Source organism: Salmo trutta, chromosome 24, assembly GCF_901001165.1.
Source record: "Salmo trutta chromosome 24, fSalTru1.1, whole genome shotgun sequence".
NCBI lineage: Eukaryota > Metazoa > Chordata > Actinopteri > Salmoniformes > Salmonidae > Salmo > Salmo trutta.
In genome coordinates this window covers 41,581,686-41,602,425 of record NC_042980.1, presented here as the reverse complement: position 1 = coordinate 41,602,425, position 20,740 = coordinate 41,581,686, and the positions used below count along the sequence as shown (strand labels likewise).

Genomic DNA, 20,740 nt, shown 5'->3' with positions numbered 1-20,740 from the left:
CTTCCATAATATGCATACAAAAAGAACGTTGGAGCATTTATTTCAAATCCATACCATGTTTAGTTGACTTACCTTTGTCTTGGGATCTAAGATCTTTACTCCGTAAATGGAGATTTGTAATTCCACTTTTTGTGTCTTCTGTCCCTCTGACTTCTTGATATGCCTTTGAAACTACAAAGAGTAGAAACATTACATTAACAGTATAATGGTAATGGTAATCCGACTTGCCCTGGCTCATTCGGAAATGTACAGTCTATTATTAAAAGTCATATCACCAATAATTATAACCGGTTGAGGGCCCTATTTACCGAAAAAGGGTATCCAAAGTAATTTAGAAAATAGCATTCTTTCAACACAGTGAAATTCTTATTTGAATAAGGTTGAGTATTAATTATGCGATCTGAGCTTATTTTTTCAGACCATAAACACTCATTTTCTGAGTGCATGAATCTGATAGGATTTTGGGCGATAGGCAAAAATAATTCTATAACCAATTTAGGGTTACATATACTGCATATAAAGAGACCAGAGCACTTTCTGGGACATATGGCGAGACAACAAAGAGAAAAGAAAGACTATAATCAGTGTCTGTCAAGTGTGGAGTTGGACATATTCAAGAAGAGGCTGAGTCCCCAAAACAAGACTGTATTCAATGCTCTTACCTTGGTCTGACCTGAACTCCACACTTCAGATCCATTGAATCTTGTGTGAAGATTTTGATTATATGACTTAATTTGCCCTTTTTTTTTTTTTAAGGTAAGGTTCAGAAAATAAAAGGGAAAAAAGATAAGATCAAAGAAGAGATGTGGTACATGACCGGGAGAGCTGTACTGATAGGCTCTGGCGTTGACCAATGATGACTCAGATATTGTGACCCATTCACTGAACAGCCTTACAGAAAAGTTAAGATAGGAGTGGATGGGTATGAAAACAAGTTTCCTCTTGAATGGCCACACAATGGAAATGTTGGCAGAAGAAAACAGCAGAGAAGGTGACATGCAGAGAGCAGCATGACACAGAGCAAAGGAGACCAGTGTCATCACAGCTGGCTGAACTCTCGCTGAAGGAAAATCCATATTTCTAAAGATACCAAAATGAGGTTAGCTACAAGCAGCTATATTTTTTTAGTTGACTAGTAAATAATTATGATATCCATGCAATAGTAAATTCTTGGGTACAAATTGGGTAGATTTCTGGGTATGCTACATGCTTTTTCACACACCCTCAGATCTCAAAAACAGGGTATAACTTGGAAGCTAATTGCTAATACTTTACCTGAAATTCTGTCTAGAATGTAAACAGTATGGTTCAATGTGTCTGAATTACAGTAAACCATAAAATCTTCAGTTTTAGGGGATCAACATCTGGAAATAAAAACAAACCTACATGTCTAAGCCGTTGCTGGTGGCCGTAGAGATGCCCAACCTGGAATTCACATTTCTGTCCAATCAGGTCCAATTTCGGAGACCCTCTTTATACTCATCCTCAGATGAAAAAGATCTGAAATATAGCTTTAATTGAGGTTTCCAAGGAAACAAAGTCTATCGCTAACTTACCTTTAACTTTCTAACTGCTTCCTTAACAATCTCTGTGCCTTTCGGTTGGTCAACTTCTGTGTTTCCAAGAAACTAGAATAAAAAGGAAAAATTAAAGAGCCAGTTTACTTTAGGCATACAGCTATACAGATTTATGATGCAATCATAATGCACTATAAAACTGTTAAAGTGTCTATGAATCCCTCACAATGTAGTGTATCAAAGAAACAAAAAAGAGTTATGTGGGAGGGTTTGCAGGACATTTTTTTTCTCCAACAGATGGAGCCAAGGACCTTCAGAACAAAGCTTCATCTGTCCATGGAAACAGTTTCTCTGCCAATATGGCTCATTTACATTTATGTCATTTAGCAGACACTCTTATCCAGAGCGATTTACAGTAGTGAGTGCATACATTTTCATACTTTTGTTTTCGGCTCGCCTGGTTAAGTTATGAGTCTGGACTTTCCTCTGCTAGGGCCTCCCATGTAAAGGCAACATGCTGTTTCAACATGACATGGAGTAACATCAAGGGTCTTCTATAAAAATATGCAATGTTTGCTAAGATACATAATTCATCAACATAACATGTAACAGTTGTTTCAACATTCAACACAGTGGGTGAACAATGGACAAACAATGCCAAAAATCTGCGCAAACGATGCCAAAAATCTGCGAAAACAATGCCAAAAATCTGCGAAAACAATGCCAAAAATCTGCGAAAACAATGCCAAAAATCTGCGAAAAAAATGCAAAAAATCTGCGAAAACAATGCCAAAAATCTGCGAAAACAATGCCATAAATTTGGGCAAACAATGCCAAAAGCCCCTTCACACTCCTATCAATAGAACGCAAAGACGGATGGGCCTCAGCTTCAAATGGTGTAAGCGTTTCACACTGCTGTAACAAATGCTGTCTGCACTCAAGGACATATGAGCGCAGCTTGGTTATGCTAGTGGGATGCAGCGAATGACAGATGCGTTACATGGGTTTGAGTGACTCATTCCTGACCTGATGCCTTCTGAGATCCATCACCTTGGGTTTTCATTGGTACAGGTACAGTTCCCTGCTGCACCTCACTCTCACCCACTGCCTTATGTAATGTTCACTCTCCTGTAATGTTCCAGTCTACAGCAGCAGCAGATGTGGCAGTTGGAACTTTCTACTTTAGCCTTTTGCTTCACTTCAATGAAACATCTCTGGAGGCGCTGGAAGCTCACTGACAGGCTCTCTGCCTCAAATAAGAGGGTAGTCTTTGGGTGAAGCACAGCAGAAAACAGCCCCGAGACAGGATACTTTGTTCCCAAGAGTTGGCTTTTAAGGTGTGTGCCGCATAAGAAAAGACAGAAGACTAAACAAATCCGTTGTTTCGTAACGGTCTGCATTTCCAGTCCAAATCTACTGCTAAGTTTGCAGTCAGTAAGGAAATGTTTCTAGGCTGCCTGTGTGTGTTTGTGCTCTTTGACTGTACTGCAGTCTGAAGCAGACACCTTGTTCAGAGCTAAAATGCAAAAGGTTCATATTGAGTGGGTTTTTTATTTTGGACAAAGCCATAGTCAAAACCAGTATGTAACAGAAAACAATCAGAGAATTATTCCCAAGTAAACTTGACTTTTTCAAGGCCTACCCACAGTGCAAAAACTGGTTGAATAAACTTTGTTTCCACGTAATTTCAACAAAAACAATTAAATGTGATGATATTGAATTAAGTTAAGAATCAACGTGAAAAACTGATTGGATTTCCAAAAAGTAATCAACTAAATGGAATTGTCTTTTTTCATCCAACTTTGAAACTAAATCCAATGACATGGCAAATTTTTTTGTTGATTTCACGTTGAATTCAAGTTAGTTGACAATTCAACCAAATGTAAATCAAAAATAGACACTGAAATGATGTATATGCCCAGTGAATAGGTACTATATGTATGGTGGCATATTGAACATCAATCTGCATCAGTGTAAGGTGAAACATGCTGAACATCAATTTGCATCAGTGTAAGGTGAAACCTATTTTATATCTAACTTCCAGACCTGTGTGAGGGAACATTATCTTTATTGCTGGAAAAAAGTAATTACCTTGGCATTGTAGGGTATGTAATGCTTTGCCAGCGCATCTGGAGTGTGCATCCAGGATTTATCTGAAAAGAGATATCACAGCGGGCTCTCATTAAAAATAGAGAATTATTTTCAGATGTTAAATAATAATAACAACAATAACAACAACAACTGGGCTTTTCAAGGACCCAAAGTCCCTTTACAATTGTAAAACGTCTTAAAAGACAACCAGGAGTCAAAACAAAAAGTCTAAACAAAAACATGAATAAAGAGAGGAGTGGGGTCTGAATCAAAAAGAGAGGTGGGGTCTGAATCATATTTCTTTATTTTCTTATATCATTATATAAAGAATGAATCAAGGGAATTTAAGAAACATTCAAACAAAAGTAACTTTAAACATCTTAAGGCTCGCACACATCACACCGAACGTGGATCTAGCGTTCATCTGCCGATCGTTCAGTACTCGGTTCGCAAATTACCTTCAGAGTTGTGTCTGAACCCTTAGGAAGCGGCTACAGCCAACTTAACATTATTGGAATTATATTGTAAAGGCAGTCGAAGAATACAAATATTTAAGATGATTATTCAATACTGGGGCTCAGTCTCCTAGCTCATAAATCTAAGAAGATTTTCTCTAATTCATTTGACATTGAGTACAAGACTAAACATTAAAGAAGTCATGATATCCAAAGCGAGAACAATGACAGTGAAAATGCATGGAATATCTTATGCACTCTCTTCCTTCAATCAGGGACTGATAGTCTTGTATGGTGCAATAATGTCGCCCCCATTTCTCCACTACTTCTTCTCAATGAAGCTCAAAACAAATACACCTGACAATAACCTTGAAACACACTAAACCTGTAGTTCCTGGTCAATATAGAACCTTTCTCAACAAGCCTGGCATGTGAATTACAATAACAATACCATAGCCATACCAGTACCTATATCATAGCCAAACCAGTACCTATACCTATACCATAGCCATACCAGTACCTATACCAGTACCTATATCATAGCCAAACCAGTACCTATACCTATACCATAGCCATACCAGTACCTATACCAGTACCTATATCATAGCCAAACCAGTACCTATACCTATACCATAGCCATACCAGTACCTATACCAGTACCTATATCATAGCCAAACCAGTACCTATACCTAGCCATACCAATACCTATACCAGTACCTATATCATAGCCAAACCAGTACCTATACCTATACCATAGCCATACCAGTACCTATACCTATACCATAGCCATACCAGTACCTATACCATAGCCATACCAGTACCTATACCATAGCCATACCAGTACCTATATCATAGCCATACCAGTACCTATACCATAGCCATACCAGTACCTATACCAGTACCTATACCATAGCCATACCAGTACCTATACCATAGCCATACCAGTACCTATACCATACCAGTACCTATACCAGTACCTATACCATAGCCATACCAGTACCTATACCATAGCCATACCAGTACCTATACCAGTACCTATACCACACCAGCCACTATACCATAGCCACACCAGCCACTATACCATAGCCACACCAGCCACTATACCATAGCCACACCAGCCACTATACCATAGCCACACCAGCCACAACAGCCCTGACCAACACAGCTGTCCCCTGCTAAGCACTAGCTCTGCCATCCCCACCATACTATACTGCTCAAAAAAATAAAGGGAACACTTAAACAACACAATGTAACTCCAAGTCAATCACACTTCTGTGAAATCAAACTGTCCACTTAGGAAGCAACACTGATTGACAATACATTTCACATGCTGTTGTGTAAATGGAATAGAAAACAGGTGGAAATTATAGGCAATTAGCAAGACACCCCCAATAAAGGACTGGTTCTGCAGGTGGTGACCACAGACCACTTCTCAGTTCCTATGCATCCTGGCTGATGTTTTGGTCACTTTTGAATGCTGGCGGTGCTTTCACTCTAGTGGAAGCATGAGACGGAGTCTACAACCCACACAAGTGGCTCAGGTAGTGCAGCTCATCCAGGATGGCACATCAATGCGAGCTGTGGCAAGAAGGTTTGCTGTGTCTGTCAGCGTAGTGTCCAGAGCATGGAGGCGCTACCAGGAGACAGGCCAGTACATCAGGAGACGTGGAGGAGGCCGTAACAACCCAGCAGCACGACCGCTACCTCCGCCTTTGTGCAAGGAGGAGCACTGCCAGAGCCCTGCAAAATGACCTCCAGCAGGCCACAAATGTGCATGTGTCTGCTCAAACGGTCAGAAACAGACTCCATGAGGGTGGTATGAGGGCCCGACGTCCACAGGTGGGGGTTGTGCTTACAGCCCAACACCGTGCAGGACGTTTGGCATTTGCCAGAGAACACCAAGATTGGCAAATTTGCCACTGGTGCCCTGTGCTCTTCACAGATGAAAGCAAGTTCACACTGAGCATGTGACAGACGTGACAGAGTCTGGAGACGCCGTGGAGAACGTTCTGCTGCCTGCAACATCCTCCAGCATGACCGGTTTGGCGGTGGGTCAGTCATGGTGTGGGGTGGCATTTCTTTGGGGGGCCGCACAGCCCTCCATGTGCTCGCCAGAGGTAGCCTGACTGCCATTAGGTACCGAGATGAGATCCTCAGACCCCTTGTGAGACCATATGCTGGTGCGGTTGGCCCTGGGTTCCTCCTAATGCAAGACAATGCTAGACCTCATGTGGCTGGAGTGTGTCAGCAGTTCCTGCAAGAGGAAGGCATTGATGCTATGGACTGGCCCACCCGTTCCCCAGACCTGAATCCAATTGAGCACATCTGGGACATCATGTCTCGCTCCATCCACCAACGCCACGTTGCACCACAGACTGTCCAGGAGTTGGCGGATGCTTTAATCCAGGTCTGGGAGGAGATCCCTCAGGAGACCATCCGCCACCTCATCAGGAGCATGCCCAGGCGTTGTAGGGAGGTCATACAGGCACGTGGAGGCCACACACACTACTGAGCCTCATTTTGACTTGTTTTAAGGACATTACATCAAAGTTGGATCAGCCTGTAGTGTGGTTTTCCACTTTAATTTTGAGTGTGACTCCAAATCCAGACCTCCATGGGTTGAAAAAAGTATTTAATAGATTATTTCATTCATTCAGATCTAGGATGTGTTATTTTAGTGTTCCCTTAATGTTTTTGAGCAGTGTACTTAACATCAAAGAGTAAATGAGTGAGATCAATCTCTTGGTGGTTCTCTCTTGATGGCATATTTTGTACCCAGCCCCCCCCCCCCCCCCCGCTAAGGAACTGTACATTCTAACTATGATGAATGGGGGTAGGTCCTGGACTCACTGCGGTGAAGGCAGGTAGCCCAGACAGTTTTTCTGTGTGTCAGCACCCAATCTTGATTAATAGAGGTGGCCCCACCTCTCGTGCCCACCTTATATAAACGTTAAAAGGTGGACTGTAAAGTCGCTAAAATAATGGACTGGCACCGGGGCATAAAAGATTAGACGCCGTAAATAAAGTGGCGTGGGCGTGAGAGGATGCATCTGAGAGTCTGAAGGTCAGTTTGTGTGGCGCGTTTCCTCAGCAGTCTGACTCAGTGACAGCTTTAGGGTTACCTGTCATGTTGAAAGAGGTGCCTAATGGAGACTTTAGGGGGATGATGCATCTCAGTGCTTACTTACTACTAAAGACAGACTGGTTCTGAACATATTCATGTAAGCTATGTACTGTATATGTTTTATATGGCCAATATAACACAATTAATTAAGGGCTGTTCTTAGGCACAGCACAACACGGAGTGCCTGGGTACAGCCCTTAGCCATGGTATACTGCCCATATACCATAAACCCCCCCAAGTTACCTTATTGCTATTATAAACATCTTACCAACATAATTAGAGCAGTTATACCTGTGGTATGTGGTCTGACATGCCACAGTTGTCAGCCAATCAGCATTCAGGGCTCGAAGACCCAGTTTATAACTGCCAATAAAGCAGAACACAAAGACATGATGCAATAATACAGATCTGTTTTCTTTCAAAACAATTTTTGTTGTGCTTTATTGAGTTTGCCTCCCACAGTGGCACCAATGTAATAGTCCCAACAGTACAAACCACGGCCATTTCACACTCCAGACACACTCAATCAAACATATTTCAAAGTATTTGAAAGTAATCAAACAATACTAGAACATCAAAGCTAGCGCTTTGTGTGAACTTAGAACTCAGAACCACAGTTAGTAGTAAAGCCATCAGAATTCCAGACAGACCAAGTCCAAGTCAGAGCTCATTATCTCACCCATTCACTTTAATGAATTACACAGCTAATGTTCCCATGGGCCAGGCTGGACAGTAGCCATCACTGGAACTGGGCCCTTACAGGAAAACAATGGCCAATTAATCTCACATCTGTCTAATTCAGAGTTTTGTTGGATCAATCAGTAGGCCCCGGGGGACTGAAGTCTAAAATACCTCCAGCAGTATTTAGATGTCCGTTCTCCAGATATCCGTTTTAATTAAATGGAGTGGACGGATACAAATGGTTAATCATTAAGGGTAAAAGAAAATACAATGGATCTTCTCCAACAATCTCTTCCGACACAATGCAATACAACACAACAAGGGGAGTTTTCTTCATTAATGCCAGTGAATAGGACTAAGAGTGGGGACCGTTCTTGTGTTCCATAGCACTTAATATTTCCAACAGTCATCATCTTTAGGGTAATGAGGAAACTGATGACAGTAAAGAATTTCACCTGAACAGTCGATGATGGTTTCCTATTTTATGTTGCACCCATCAAGGCCATTTTGAATCATATTTTTGAGAAATGTTCAACCTTTATTGATGCTACAAGAGTGATGCCTTACAACTATCCCAAAAGGTTACTCCTCATACTTCCAGAGGACAACTCAAAGGTCAAACTGACAAGAGCACCACTGCTAATTGCTCAATCAAATAAAACTGTGATTGGTCGTGTACACAAAATGCTAACACCCAAATCCCCCAAAATAAAATAAAGGAATTAAGAAATATAGAATTATTAGAACTAGCAAGGTCCAGAATATAATTAAGTAACAAACTCAGCAAAAAAAGAAACGTCCTCTCACTGCCAACTGCATTTATTTTCAGCAAACTTAACATGTGTAAATATTTGTATGAACATAACAAGATTCAACAACAGACAAGTTCCACAGACATGTGACTAACAGAAATGGAATAATGTGTCCTTGAACAAAGGGGGGGGGTCAAAATCAAATCACAGAACAGCACAAACTGGCTCAAACCAGAATAGAAAGGAGTGGGAGGCCCCGGTGCATAACTGAGCAAGAGGACAAGTACATTAGAGTGTCTAGTTTGAGAAGCAGACACCTCACAAGTACTCAACTGGCAGCTTTATTAAATAGTTTCCACAAAACACCAGTCTCAACGTCAACAGTGAAGAGGCGACTCCGGGTTGCTGGCCTTCTAGGCAGAGTTGCAAAGAAAAAGCCATATCTCAGACTGGCCAATAAAAATAAAATAGGAAAAATGGGCAAAAGAACACAGACACTGGACAGAGGAACTCTGCCTAGAAGGTGTTTTGCGGGTACTATTTAATGAAGCTGCCAGTTGAGGACTTGTGAGGCGTCTGTTTATCAAACTAGTCACTCTAATGTACTTGTCCTCTTGCTCAGTTGTGCACCGGGGCCTCCCAATGCTCTTTCTATTCTGGTTAGAGACAGTTTGCCCTGTTCTGTGAAGGGAGGAGTACACAGTGTTGAACAAGATCTTCCGTTTCTTGGCAATTTCTCGCATGGAATAGCTTTAATTTCTCAGAACAAGAATAGACTGACGAGTTTCAGAAGAAAGTCTTTGTTTCTGGTAATTTTGAGCCTGTAATCGAACCCCCAAATGCTGATGCTCCAGATACTCAACTAGTCTAAAGATGGCCAGTTTTATTGCTTCCTTAATCAGAACAACAGTACACTGTAGGTACGGTGATTGCAGCACAAATGCTTCGATAAGGTTGTTCAATGCAGCGAAACAGTAATTCACCTCTGCATTCGATCAAGTCAAAGCTGACAATGAGATTGCTTGGTATGCAAACCCTTCGTCACATCATGCATCTGTTTGCTGGGCAAAGCAGCCATGCAAGCAGTGGTTCACATCTACAGCTAGGGGAAATGTCATAGGCTAGGTAACATTCACAAGTGTTAAAATGACATTAAGGCAGTGCCCTTTGTGGGAACCATTAGCAGAGAAATGCTCATAAATCATTTCCCTGTCAAAGAGAACGCAGCTTTTCAGAAGACAGTAGCTATATAATGAATGACCCAAACATCTCAGGGAACAGCTATTTTTCTTTTGTATATAACCTCTGTATACATGTAGATGAATGTCATATTCATATACAGTATGTTCTATATATGGAACTTACAGTAACAGGCCCTAAAGACATTTAGTACAATCTTCCATCCCCATTAAAATGCTAGTTGCCTATCATTTTTACAAGTCACAGGTCCCTGTATTATTTGTCCAGCTGCCTCATTTGCCTGCTGGTCAGAGGAGTTAAGCTAAGCTCAGTTTAACACCTCTGATACGTTGTTTTACAGTTTGTCTGGATATGAGCTGCCAACACGGTCCAGATAAATTAAAAAGCCTTTTGTTACATCTGAATCAAATTTTCCACATGAGTGAGTTCATCTGTTGATCTCCAAATTACAAAGAGAGGGCATTAAAAATGGATTTACAGTATCCCCCTGCATTATCGCTAGTGTACATTTTTACATTTCAGCAGAAGCTCTTATCCAGAGTGACTTACAGGAGCGATTGGGGTTAAGGGCCTTGTTCAAGGGCACATCAGACTTTTTTACCTAACACTCACATTTTATTTATTGTTACTCATTGAACAAACTGAGATCAATTCCAGGATAGCACATGGAATCAGGATCAAAATTGCCCCATTCACAGTATCTACGATAAAAAAAATTAAATGTGTGTTTTCTGAAATGTTAACTTTTTATGAGTTAGACTTTGTACATTATTTACCCTTCTCCTCTATGGAAACATTTGTCTGTCTGTGTGTGTGCGTACGAGTGCGTATGTACAACATCAAAATACATTTTGTTGTACACTGTTACAAGGATGTACAGTACTGTGTCTGTCATTACTACCCTGTAAGACACTCCAGGACCGTGTCTGTCATTACCGCCCTGCAAGACTGTACAGTACCGTGTCTGTCATTACCGCCCTGCAAGACTGTACAGTATTGTGTCTGTCATTATTGCCCTGTCAGACTGTACAGCACTTTGTCTTTCACTTAACATTCCCACATCATCATACCGCCCAAAGATCGCACCGAAGAGGATGGCTGACGTTTTACATGACCTTAACCAATTGTGCTATTTTCTTTCGTTTTTTTTGCGTTGTTTGTAACTTATTTTTGAACTTATTTTGTAGATAATGTTGCTGCTATGACCGAAAATAACTTCTGGACATCAGAACTGGGATTAATCACCACGAACTGGAAGAATCTTTTTCCTTTAATGAGTCTGACGAGAAAGATATACTGCTCTCCCGGGAACAGGCCCAGATCCCGTCATTTACGTAAAGAAAAGATGGAGGAAAAGAGGACGCAGATCGGGCTGCCTTTTGAGAATCCGTAGCCGAGCGAGTAAACTCCCACTGCCATCAATTCTACTTGCGAACATGCAATCATTGGAAGTTAAAATTCATGACCTACGATTACTATTATCCTACCAACGGGATATTAAGAACTATAAAATCTTGTGTTTCACCTAGTCGTGGCTGAACGATGATAAAAATAATATAGAGCTGAAGGGATTTTCAATGCACCGGCAGAACAGACATGCTACGTCTGGTAAGATGAGGGGTGGGGGTGTGTGTCTTTTTGTCAATAACAGCTGGTGCGCGATGTCTAATATTAAAGAAGTCGAGAGGTATTGCTCGCCTGAGGTAGATAACCATATGATAAGCTGTAGACCACACTATCTACCAAGAGAGTTCTCATCTATATTATTTGTAGCAGACCGATGCTGGCACTAAGACCACACTCAACCAACTCTATACGGCCATGAGCAAACAAGAAAATGCTCACCCAGAAGCGGCGCTCCTAGTGGCCGGGGACTTTAATGCAGGTAAACTTAAATCAGTTTTACCAGTATGTCACATGTGCAGACAGAGGGAAAAACTATCTAGACCACCTTTACTCCACACGCAGAGATGCATACAAAGCTCTCCCCCGCCCTCCACTTGACATTTATGACCATAATTCTATCCTCCTGATTCCTGCTTACAAGCAAAAATTAAAGTAGGGAGAACCAGTGACTCACTCAATATGAAAGTGGTCAGATGACGCGGATGCTACAGGGCTGTTTTGCTAGCAGACTGGAATATGTTCCGGGATTCATTCAATGGCATTGAGGAGTATACCTCCTCAGTCATCTGCTTCATCAATAAGTGTATCGACGACGTCGTCCCCACAGTGACCGTACACACATATCCCAACCAGAAGCCATGGATTACAGGCAACATCCGTATCAAGCTAAAGGCTAGAGCTGCCACATACAGGAAGTAGGAGACTAATCCGGATGCCTATAAGAAATCCTGCTATGCCCTCAGACGAACCATCAAAAAAGCAAAGCGTTAATACAGGATTAAAATTGAATCCTATTACACCAGCTCTGATGCTCGTCGGATGTGGCAGGACTTGAAAACTATTACGGACTACAAAGGGAAACCCAGACGCGCGCTGCCCAGTGACGCGAGCCTACCAGACAAGCTAAATGCCTTTTCAACTGGATCCTGGACTTCCTGACGGGCTGCCCCCAGGTGGTAAGGGTAGGGAACAACACGTCTGCCACGCTGATCCTCAACATTGGGGCCCCTCAGGGGTGTGTACTTAGTCCCTTTACACCCTGTTCACCCATGACTTCGTGGCCAAACATGACTCCAACACCACCATGAAGTTTGCTGATGACAACAGTGGTAGGCATAATCACCGACAACTATGAGACAGCTAAAAGGCAGGTGGTCAGATAACTGTCAGTGTGGTGCCAGGACAACAACCTCTCCCTCAATGTGAGCAAGACAAGGAGCTAATCGTGGACTACAGGAAAAGGCAGGCTGAACAGGCCCCCATTAACATCAATGGGGCTCTAGTGGAGCGGGTCGAGAGCTTCAAGTTCCTTGGTGTCCACATCACCAACGATCTATCATGGTCCAAACACACCAAGACAGTCGTGAAACCTTTCCCCATCAGGAGACTGAAAAGATTTGACATGGGTCCCCAGCTCCTCAAAAAGTTCTACAGCTGCACCATCGAGAGCATCCTGACCGGTTGCATCACCGCCTGGTATGGCAACTGCTCGGCATCTGACCATAAGGTGGTACAGAGGGTAGTGTGTACGGCCCAGTACATCACTGGGGCTAAGTTTCCTGCAATCCAGACAGCTGAGATTGGAGTATCTGTCCATAGGACCACTTTAAGCCTACACTCCATGGAGCTGGGCTTTATGGAAGAGATGCAAGAAAAAAGCCATTGTGTAAAGAAAAAAAATATGCAAACACATTTGGTGTTCCGCCAAAAGGCATTTGGGAGACTCCCCAAACATGTGGAATAAGGTACTCTGGTCAGATGAGACTAAAATTGAGCTTTGGCACAAACCCAACACCTTTCATCACCCCGAGAATACCAAATCTCTGGAATACCATGGTGGTGGCAGCATCATGCTGTGGGGATGTTTTTCCCCATCGGCAGTGACTGGGACACTGGTCAGAATTGAAGAAATGATGGATGGTGCTAAATACAGGGAAGTTCTTGAGGGAAACCTGTTTCAGTCTTCCAGAGATTTGAGACAGACGGAGGTTCACCTTCCAGCAGGACAATGACCCTAAGCATACAGGTTAAGCAACACTCGAGTGAGGGGAAACCTTTAAATGTCTTGGAATGGCCTAGTCAAAGCCCAGACCTCAATCCAATTTGAGAATCTGTGGTATGACTTAAAGATTGCTGTACACCAGCAGAACCCAACCAACTTGAAGGAGCTGGAGCAGTTTTGCCTTGAAGAATGGGCAAAAATCCCAATGGCTAGATGTGCCAAGCTTATAGAGACATACCCCAAGATACTTGCAGCTGTAATTGCTGCAAAAGGTGGCTCTAAAAAGTATTGACTTTGAGGGGGTGGTTAGTTATGCACAATCAAGTTCAGTTTTTTTCTTATTTCTCATTTGTTTAAATTTTTTTATTTATTTTCAAAGTGGTAGGCATGTTGTGTAAATCAAATGATACAACCCCCCCCAAAAAATATATTTTAATTCCAGGTTTAAAGGCAACATAATAGGAAAAATTCCAAGGGATGAATACTTATGCAAACCACTGTATAGCAGACTGAAGTATTTCAGAGATAATTGCATTCAAATTTAGTGTCAAATTGAAAACTGATTTTGGCAGATAAATTACATTCTTTGAATGATGGGACAGAAAACCAGATTATTTCTACCAGAGGGATAGGATTATGTTCTTATTTTACTAACCGAGGTGACATTAACATTTTTATTTCATTCCTCAAGGAAATACGAAAAGAAGACATTAGCAATTGAATGGGTTTCCATCAACGCCTTATCTGAAAAGCAAGATACTTTTTGTAATGTAGTGTATGTGGGCACCTGCTTGTCGAACATCTCATTCAAAACTCATGTGCATTAACACGGAGTTGGTCAACCCTTTGCTGCTATAACCTTCTGCACTATTCTGGGAAGCCTTTCCACTAGATGTTGGAACATTGCTGTGGGGATTTGATTCATTCAGCCACAAGAACATTAGTGAGGTCAGGCACTGATGTTGGGCGATTAGGCCTGGCTCACAGTTGGCGTTCCAATTCATCCCAAAGGTGTTTGACGGGGTTTAGGTCAGGGCTCTGTGCAGGCCAGTCAATTTCTTCCACACCAATCTCAATAAACAGTTTCTGTACGGACCTCACTTTGTGCATGGGGACATTGTTGTGCTGAAACAGGAAAGGGCCTTAGCCAAACTGTTGCCACAAAGTTGGAAGCACAGAATCGTCTAGAATGTCAATGTATGCTATAATGTTAAGATGTCGCGTCACTGGAACTAAGGGGCCTAGCCCAAACCATGAAAAACAGCCACAGACCATTGTTCCTCCTCCAAACTTTACAGTTGGCACTATACATTCAGGTAAGGAGGAGTTCTCCTGGCATCCGCCAAACCCAGATTCGTCTGTCGGACTGCCAGATGGTGAAGCGTGATTCATCACTCCAGAGAACGCATTTCTACTGCTCCAGAGTCCAATGGCGGCAAGCTTTACACCACTCCAGCTGATGCTTGGCATTGCGCATGGTGATCTTAGGCTTGTGTGCGGCTGCTCGGCCATTCATGAAGCTCACAACAAACAGTTATTGTGCTAACGTTACTTCTAGAAGTGGTTTGGAACTTGGTAGTGAGTGTTGCAACTTTGCACAGACAATTTTAACACGCGATGAGCTTCAGCACTCGGTGGTCCCGTTCTGTGAGCTTGTGTGGCCTACCACTTTGCTGCTGAGTCGTTGTTGCTCCTAGACGTTTCCACTTCACAATAACAGCACTTACAGAGGCAGCTCTAGCAGGGCAGAAATTTTACAAACTGACTTGTTGGAATGGTGGCATCCTATGACAGTGCCATGTCGAAAGTCACAGAGCTCCTCAGTAAGGCTATTCTACCTAATGTTTGTCTATGGAGATTGCATGGCACTGCACTCGATTTTCTACAGTTGTCAGCAACGAGTGTGGCTGAAATAGCCGAATCCGCTAATTTGAAGTGGTGTCCACATACTTTTGTATATATAGTGTATATCAGACAAATGTTTTTGCTCAGCTTGTAGTCAGACCGACCAGACAAATAACTGGTGATTTGTTCTTCCCCTTGCAGAATGAGGAACAGTATTTTGTTTGTCCTCCTGATTTTACAACCACATTTTGGCATCAGTGCAAATTAATAAATACAAGTTGAAGGAATGTGTAAGAATGAGAAAAAACTATTCTAACAAAATGCAATAACTTTGCTCATATGCCACTAGAAAATGTTAACGCTAATTCATCAGTCGCGAAAGGAAGAAAAGTACCAGTGAAGAATCTGTGCTAAAACATTCAATCTCAACAGGCGGCTTTTAATAACCACACCAAATGTATCCATTTGCACAGTCGTCCTTCCCCTAAAGTACATTGAATTGAACTTGGCAAAACTACACAATTACTCATGTTTATACAAAAATAAATGTAACCCTTCAAAAAGAACTACACCAGAGAGCATGATTTAGCCACTTAGGACCATTAGCATCTTTAAAAAAATAGCTGTCATTTTTTTTTATGACAAGGCCAGGGCATAAACTGCAGTCGGGAAGCGCGCAATTTGGGCAGCGTGTGTTCATCTTATCAAATAGCTGATTGTTGCTTTGTGGTTGTCAGTGAAAATCATCTAAAATAATGTCTATTCCAATATTTCAAAACATAAATCACTGGAAAAACAAGAGAGGAGACAAAAAAAATATTTTTATTAGCTTTATCTTTATTAGCTTCATCTATTCATCACATTAGGAATAGTAGGCTATTTTATATTAGTCTGCAAATGCGTCTAGTACTTTATCATAAATGTGTATATATTTTTTTGCTTCCCCTAACTTCAAACTCACCTGTGATGCTCTCCCTAATCCGTTAAAAGAAATTTGACTGCAGCCAACCAAAGAGCACTAAAATAACACAGGTACCGAGAGGTAGGACAGAACAACAAACCAGTACTGTGCCCCTGTCATTGCTCGCTTTGTGACTGACAAGCGCCTGTTCTATCAACAGATCACTAGAAGATGCATATCATTCATTCTAGCGGAAGAATGCTACACTGACTTATGACTAACGAATTGAAACTTCAAAATGAAAAGAAGCCTAGTTAATTAATGAAGTGGAACAGTAGCGTGTTATTGGCTATTAAGCCGACGGCCGGCGCTTATGGAAAACACTGATACCCTTTTCTATTTTCTTACCAAGCCCTTTATCAGTTATGAGCAATGCTCTGGTAATGAACAGTTGTCTCCAAAAGCCCAGTGTTCTGTGTTGCTATGGGGTAAAATGTCTGTTTTGTTCGGGGAGGGTTCGGAGGAACCTTTGTCCTCTGCTGAAAGACTTTAATGCCCTCTTTATTATGCCAGATGGCTCTGTAGTTCTCTACAATCACACAGAACTGGACAGGGTGCAAGTATGTTTGGAGGCATTTGTGGGCCCATCACTACGAGGCAGGGAATGGTAAACAGCCACTGTGCCTGGGGAACACTTCACTGACTACTTTCTGCGTCAGCTGAGAAGCCATAACTTCTTTGTTATGCCAAACCTCTCAATAGACTCCTTAAACGCACCCTCCAGATTCTGTTGATGATATTGACAAAGTATCAACTTAGATTCCTGAGAAAGTAAAACCCAATAAAAATTACAGTAGCGGCAGTATTGAAGTACCTTAGAGCCAAGCTGCATTTAAATATTGTCAATGAAAAGGTAATGTCATTGGAAGCAGGAGAAGTGGTCTGTCTAGCCTGATTACTGTCTTTATTTACTCATTGTGTGTCTGACAGGGCCGGGGGAAATTACAAAGCTCAAATATCACCAAAAAACCCTGGGCACCAAAATTGTCTAGCCAGGTCTTTGGACTTATCATGAAAACTGGCTTTTTGGTCTTAATTTAAAGGTAAGGGTAAGGCATAAGGTTAGCCGTGTGGTTAAGGCTAGGGTTAAGGTTAAATGTAAAATCAGATTTTAAGAAGAGAAATTGTAGAAATAGGTGGGGTTTATGACTTTGTGTCTGTGTTAACTAGTGACAACCGGGAGTTGGAGTGGTGGGACAGATGGAGGTAAATACGACAAGCTGTTGTTGCGAAACGGCAACGGTCAAGTCAGACATGTTCAGTACCACGGTGCTCATGTAGATTACGCCTGTTAGCTCCAGGTATAAGAACAAGTAGCTCATTGAACAAAGGCTACTTGACTTAGAAATCTCTGAACCATAATATGAGCCGTAATATGATCTGAAGTAGATCTGGGCTTAACGTTAATCTGCTTAACAAATGGGGAAGAGAAACAAAATGAGTGCTCACCTTTTTTCCTGTTAAAAGCCCGGTTCATACTGGAAAAACCTTGTTTCTTTGAGATCCCTTCTGTGTATTTGCCAATATTCCACCTGGAATATTCCACCTGTAAGGAAAAAACAAAACGTTTCAGAATCCTTTAAAATCTCAGACCCTCAACAAACAAAACCTGGAAAATGTTACTACCTACTGCCTATTTTTTTAATGAATTTTTATTGGATAATAAGAGCTTAGACATATTCAGATAAAGTCAACCATGTCTTTAAGCATACAAGGGTGAAAAAAATCATAGGCCGTCATTGTAAATAAGAATTAGTGATGATTTGAAGAAAAAAAATGTAGTCTACTTCAGAAGAAAAGAATAGCATACTCTGAGTTGTCCTCATGTTAGGCCCTGATGTGGCTACGCAAAATAGCTGTGGGCTACACTAGTTCATTTAACAGACAAGATAAGCTTATAATTCCGTGGAATTATTTTATATTATTTCATTGTATGAAGAATACATTTAAAAAAAATTGAAAAATAGAAATATTTTCTCCAAACAATTTGAGGGAGTGTGCACATACGACTATTCTGTGTTGAGCAGTTAACAAAAGAAACAGGTACTCCTATATGCTTAATATACAGTTATTAATGTAACTTTAGTTGTTCTACAAACGTTGGGCTATATGTTTGGATTTTTAATACATTGTAAGGCTGCATGAGACTAATGATGATTTGAAAAAAGTCACTTGAAAGGCATGAGCTCTGCTTTGTTTTTTCACACAGGCTATACATACTCCAATAGTCTCTCATTCACAATTTGAAAGCACTTCATAATGCCTCAAATTTCACGCCAGCATCCCCTTTGTGGCCGTAATGCACCCTAAAACATCCATGCCTTTTGCAGCCAGTGGCAGTTGTTCCCAACTCCCCGAGTGCTGCGCAATCCGAAAGTGTCTCTCACTCACACTGCTCTCCGTACAGGTTACAAGTTAAGACAGGCACATCGGGAACACAACTGTGTGCATCCTTATCCAATTCCGAGGTGCAAATTGAAGATATTGGATGAACTGTCCAGATTTACTTTTCGTCAGCCAACAAGATGAGTAGGCCTAACGAACAGCAAAAACACTAGCCTATGTCAATCTACTATCCCCCATAGTACAAAAGTTGACCTATGCTATTCTGTGTGAGAAATATATATTCCAAACATAGTCTGGGACAGTTGTGGGATGCGATAGATCCCAAATTAATACAACCCCAGCATATTCTTTTTTAATGCAATGTGGCTTTGTAACAGCAATGCGCACATGTTAATAGGCAATAACCTGGAAAATTTGACCCCAAAAAATAAAAACAATGGCCTGATGTCAGCCTGTGATTTAGGAAACCCACCCTCTCACAGAAAGCCAATGTTTAAGAAGTCAGAATGTCCACCGATGAAAACCTAGGCCCACCTGCAATACACCTTGTGTTTACCTTTGGGTTAAAGCCATTTACCATCTGAGTAGGGTAGTTCACCATTTTGGTATTTTTGACGGCTAGACTTGTTAGTCACTGTCGATATATCACACTAAAACAGGTCAAAGGTCAAAAGAAATCAACTACTGCTGGTTGTTTTTGTAGTAACAGTAAATATCGCTTGAGACCATTTTCTGGATTTTTTTGTATTATTTATTTATTTTTGCCACAATCTGTTGCATTACAGTATAACCTTACTGGGAGAAAGAAATAACACTAGTTATATGCTTGTCGGTGGCTGCCCAAATAAATCCAACCAAAGTAGATTAGTTATTGTAGCAAAATGTAAGACTTCTTATATCAGCAAAGTCATGAAAAAGTTGTAGCTTTCACATAAAGCGAAGTTCAATGCTGTCATATTAAACTCTGCTGGATATAGCGTACATGTATGAACAGTGAATAGGCATTATCGGGTTACAGTATGTACATGTTCTCTTTGACCATTTGCTGATGATCCTAACCAAGTGAGAATTTTTAACCTGTTATGGATAGGGGGCAGTATTTTCAAGGCCAGATAAAAAAACGTACCCAATTTAATCTGTTTATTACTCCTGCACAGAAACTAGAATATGCATATAATTGTTTGATTTGGATAGAAAACACCCTAAAGTTTCTAAAACTGTTTGAATGGTGTCTGTGAGTATAACAGAACTCATATGGCAGGCCAAAACCTGAGAAGATTCCAAACAAGAAGTGCCCTCTCTGACCATTTCTTGGCCTTCTTTAGCCTCTTTATTGAAAACAGAGGATCACTGCTGTAACGTGACACTTTCTAAGGCTCCCATAGGCTCTCAGAAGGCGCCAGAACGTTGAATGATGACTCTGCAGTCCCTGGCTGAAAAACAGTAGCGCATTTGGATAGTGGTCGATCTGAGAACAGTGAAACGGGTGCGCGCATGCACGTGAAGAGTCCATTTTACATTTTCAGTCTTTGAACGAAAACAACGTCTCCCGGTCGGAATATTATCGCTATTTTACGAGAAAAATCGCGTAAAAATTTATTTTACACAGCGTTTGACATGCTTCGAAGTACGGTAATGGAATATTTAGATTTTTTTTTCACGATATGCGCCGGCGCGTCACCCTTCGTTACCCTTCGGATAGTGTCTTGAACGCACGAACAAAACGCCGCTATTTGGATATAACTATGGATTATTTGGAACCAAACCAACATTTGTTGTTGAAGTAGAAGTCCTGGGAGTGCATTCTGACGAAGAACAGCAAAGGTAATCCAATTTTTCTTATAGTAAATCTGAGTTTGGTGAGTACCAAACTTGGTGGGTGTCAAAATAGCTAGCCATGATGGCCGGGCTATCTACTAAGAATATTGCAAAATGTGCTTTCACCGAAAAGCTATTTGAAAAATCGTACACCGCGATTGCATAAAGGAGTTCTGTATCTATAATTCTTAAAATAATTGTTATGTTTTTTGTGAACGTTTATCGTGAGTAATTTAGTAAATTCACCGTAAGTGTTCGGTGGGAATGCTAGTTCTGAACGTCACATGCTAATGTAAAAAGCTGGTTTTTGATATAAATATGA

At 41.3% G+C, this 20,740-nt stretch overlaps 1 protein-coding gene across 9 annotated transcripts in view; it reads right to left on the bottom strand.

Annotated features, from left to right (window-relative positions):
* The window catches only part of LOC115161324 (PTB domain-containing engulfment adapter protein 1), a 177,824-nt gene that overhangs the window by 12,552 nt on the left and 144,532 nt on the right, over window positions 1-20,740 (bottom strand). For all 9 annotated transcript variants that reach the window (XM_029712219.1, XM_029712223.1, XM_029712220.1 and 6 more), the window contains 4 exons: window positions 17,704-17,800; window positions 3,609-3,670; window positions 1,557-1,628; window positions 73-171 (listed from right to left, as the gene is read on the bottom strand). In XM_029712219.1, the coding sequence (XP_029568079.1) occupies window positions 73-171; window positions 1,557-1,628; window positions 3,609-3,670; window positions 17,704-17,731 (261 nt within the window). In that variant the 5' untranslated portion in view covers window positions 17,732-17,800. The remainder of the gene's footprint in view (window positions 1-72; window positions 172-1,556; window positions 1,629-3,608; window positions 3,671-17,703; window positions 17,801-20,740) is intronic.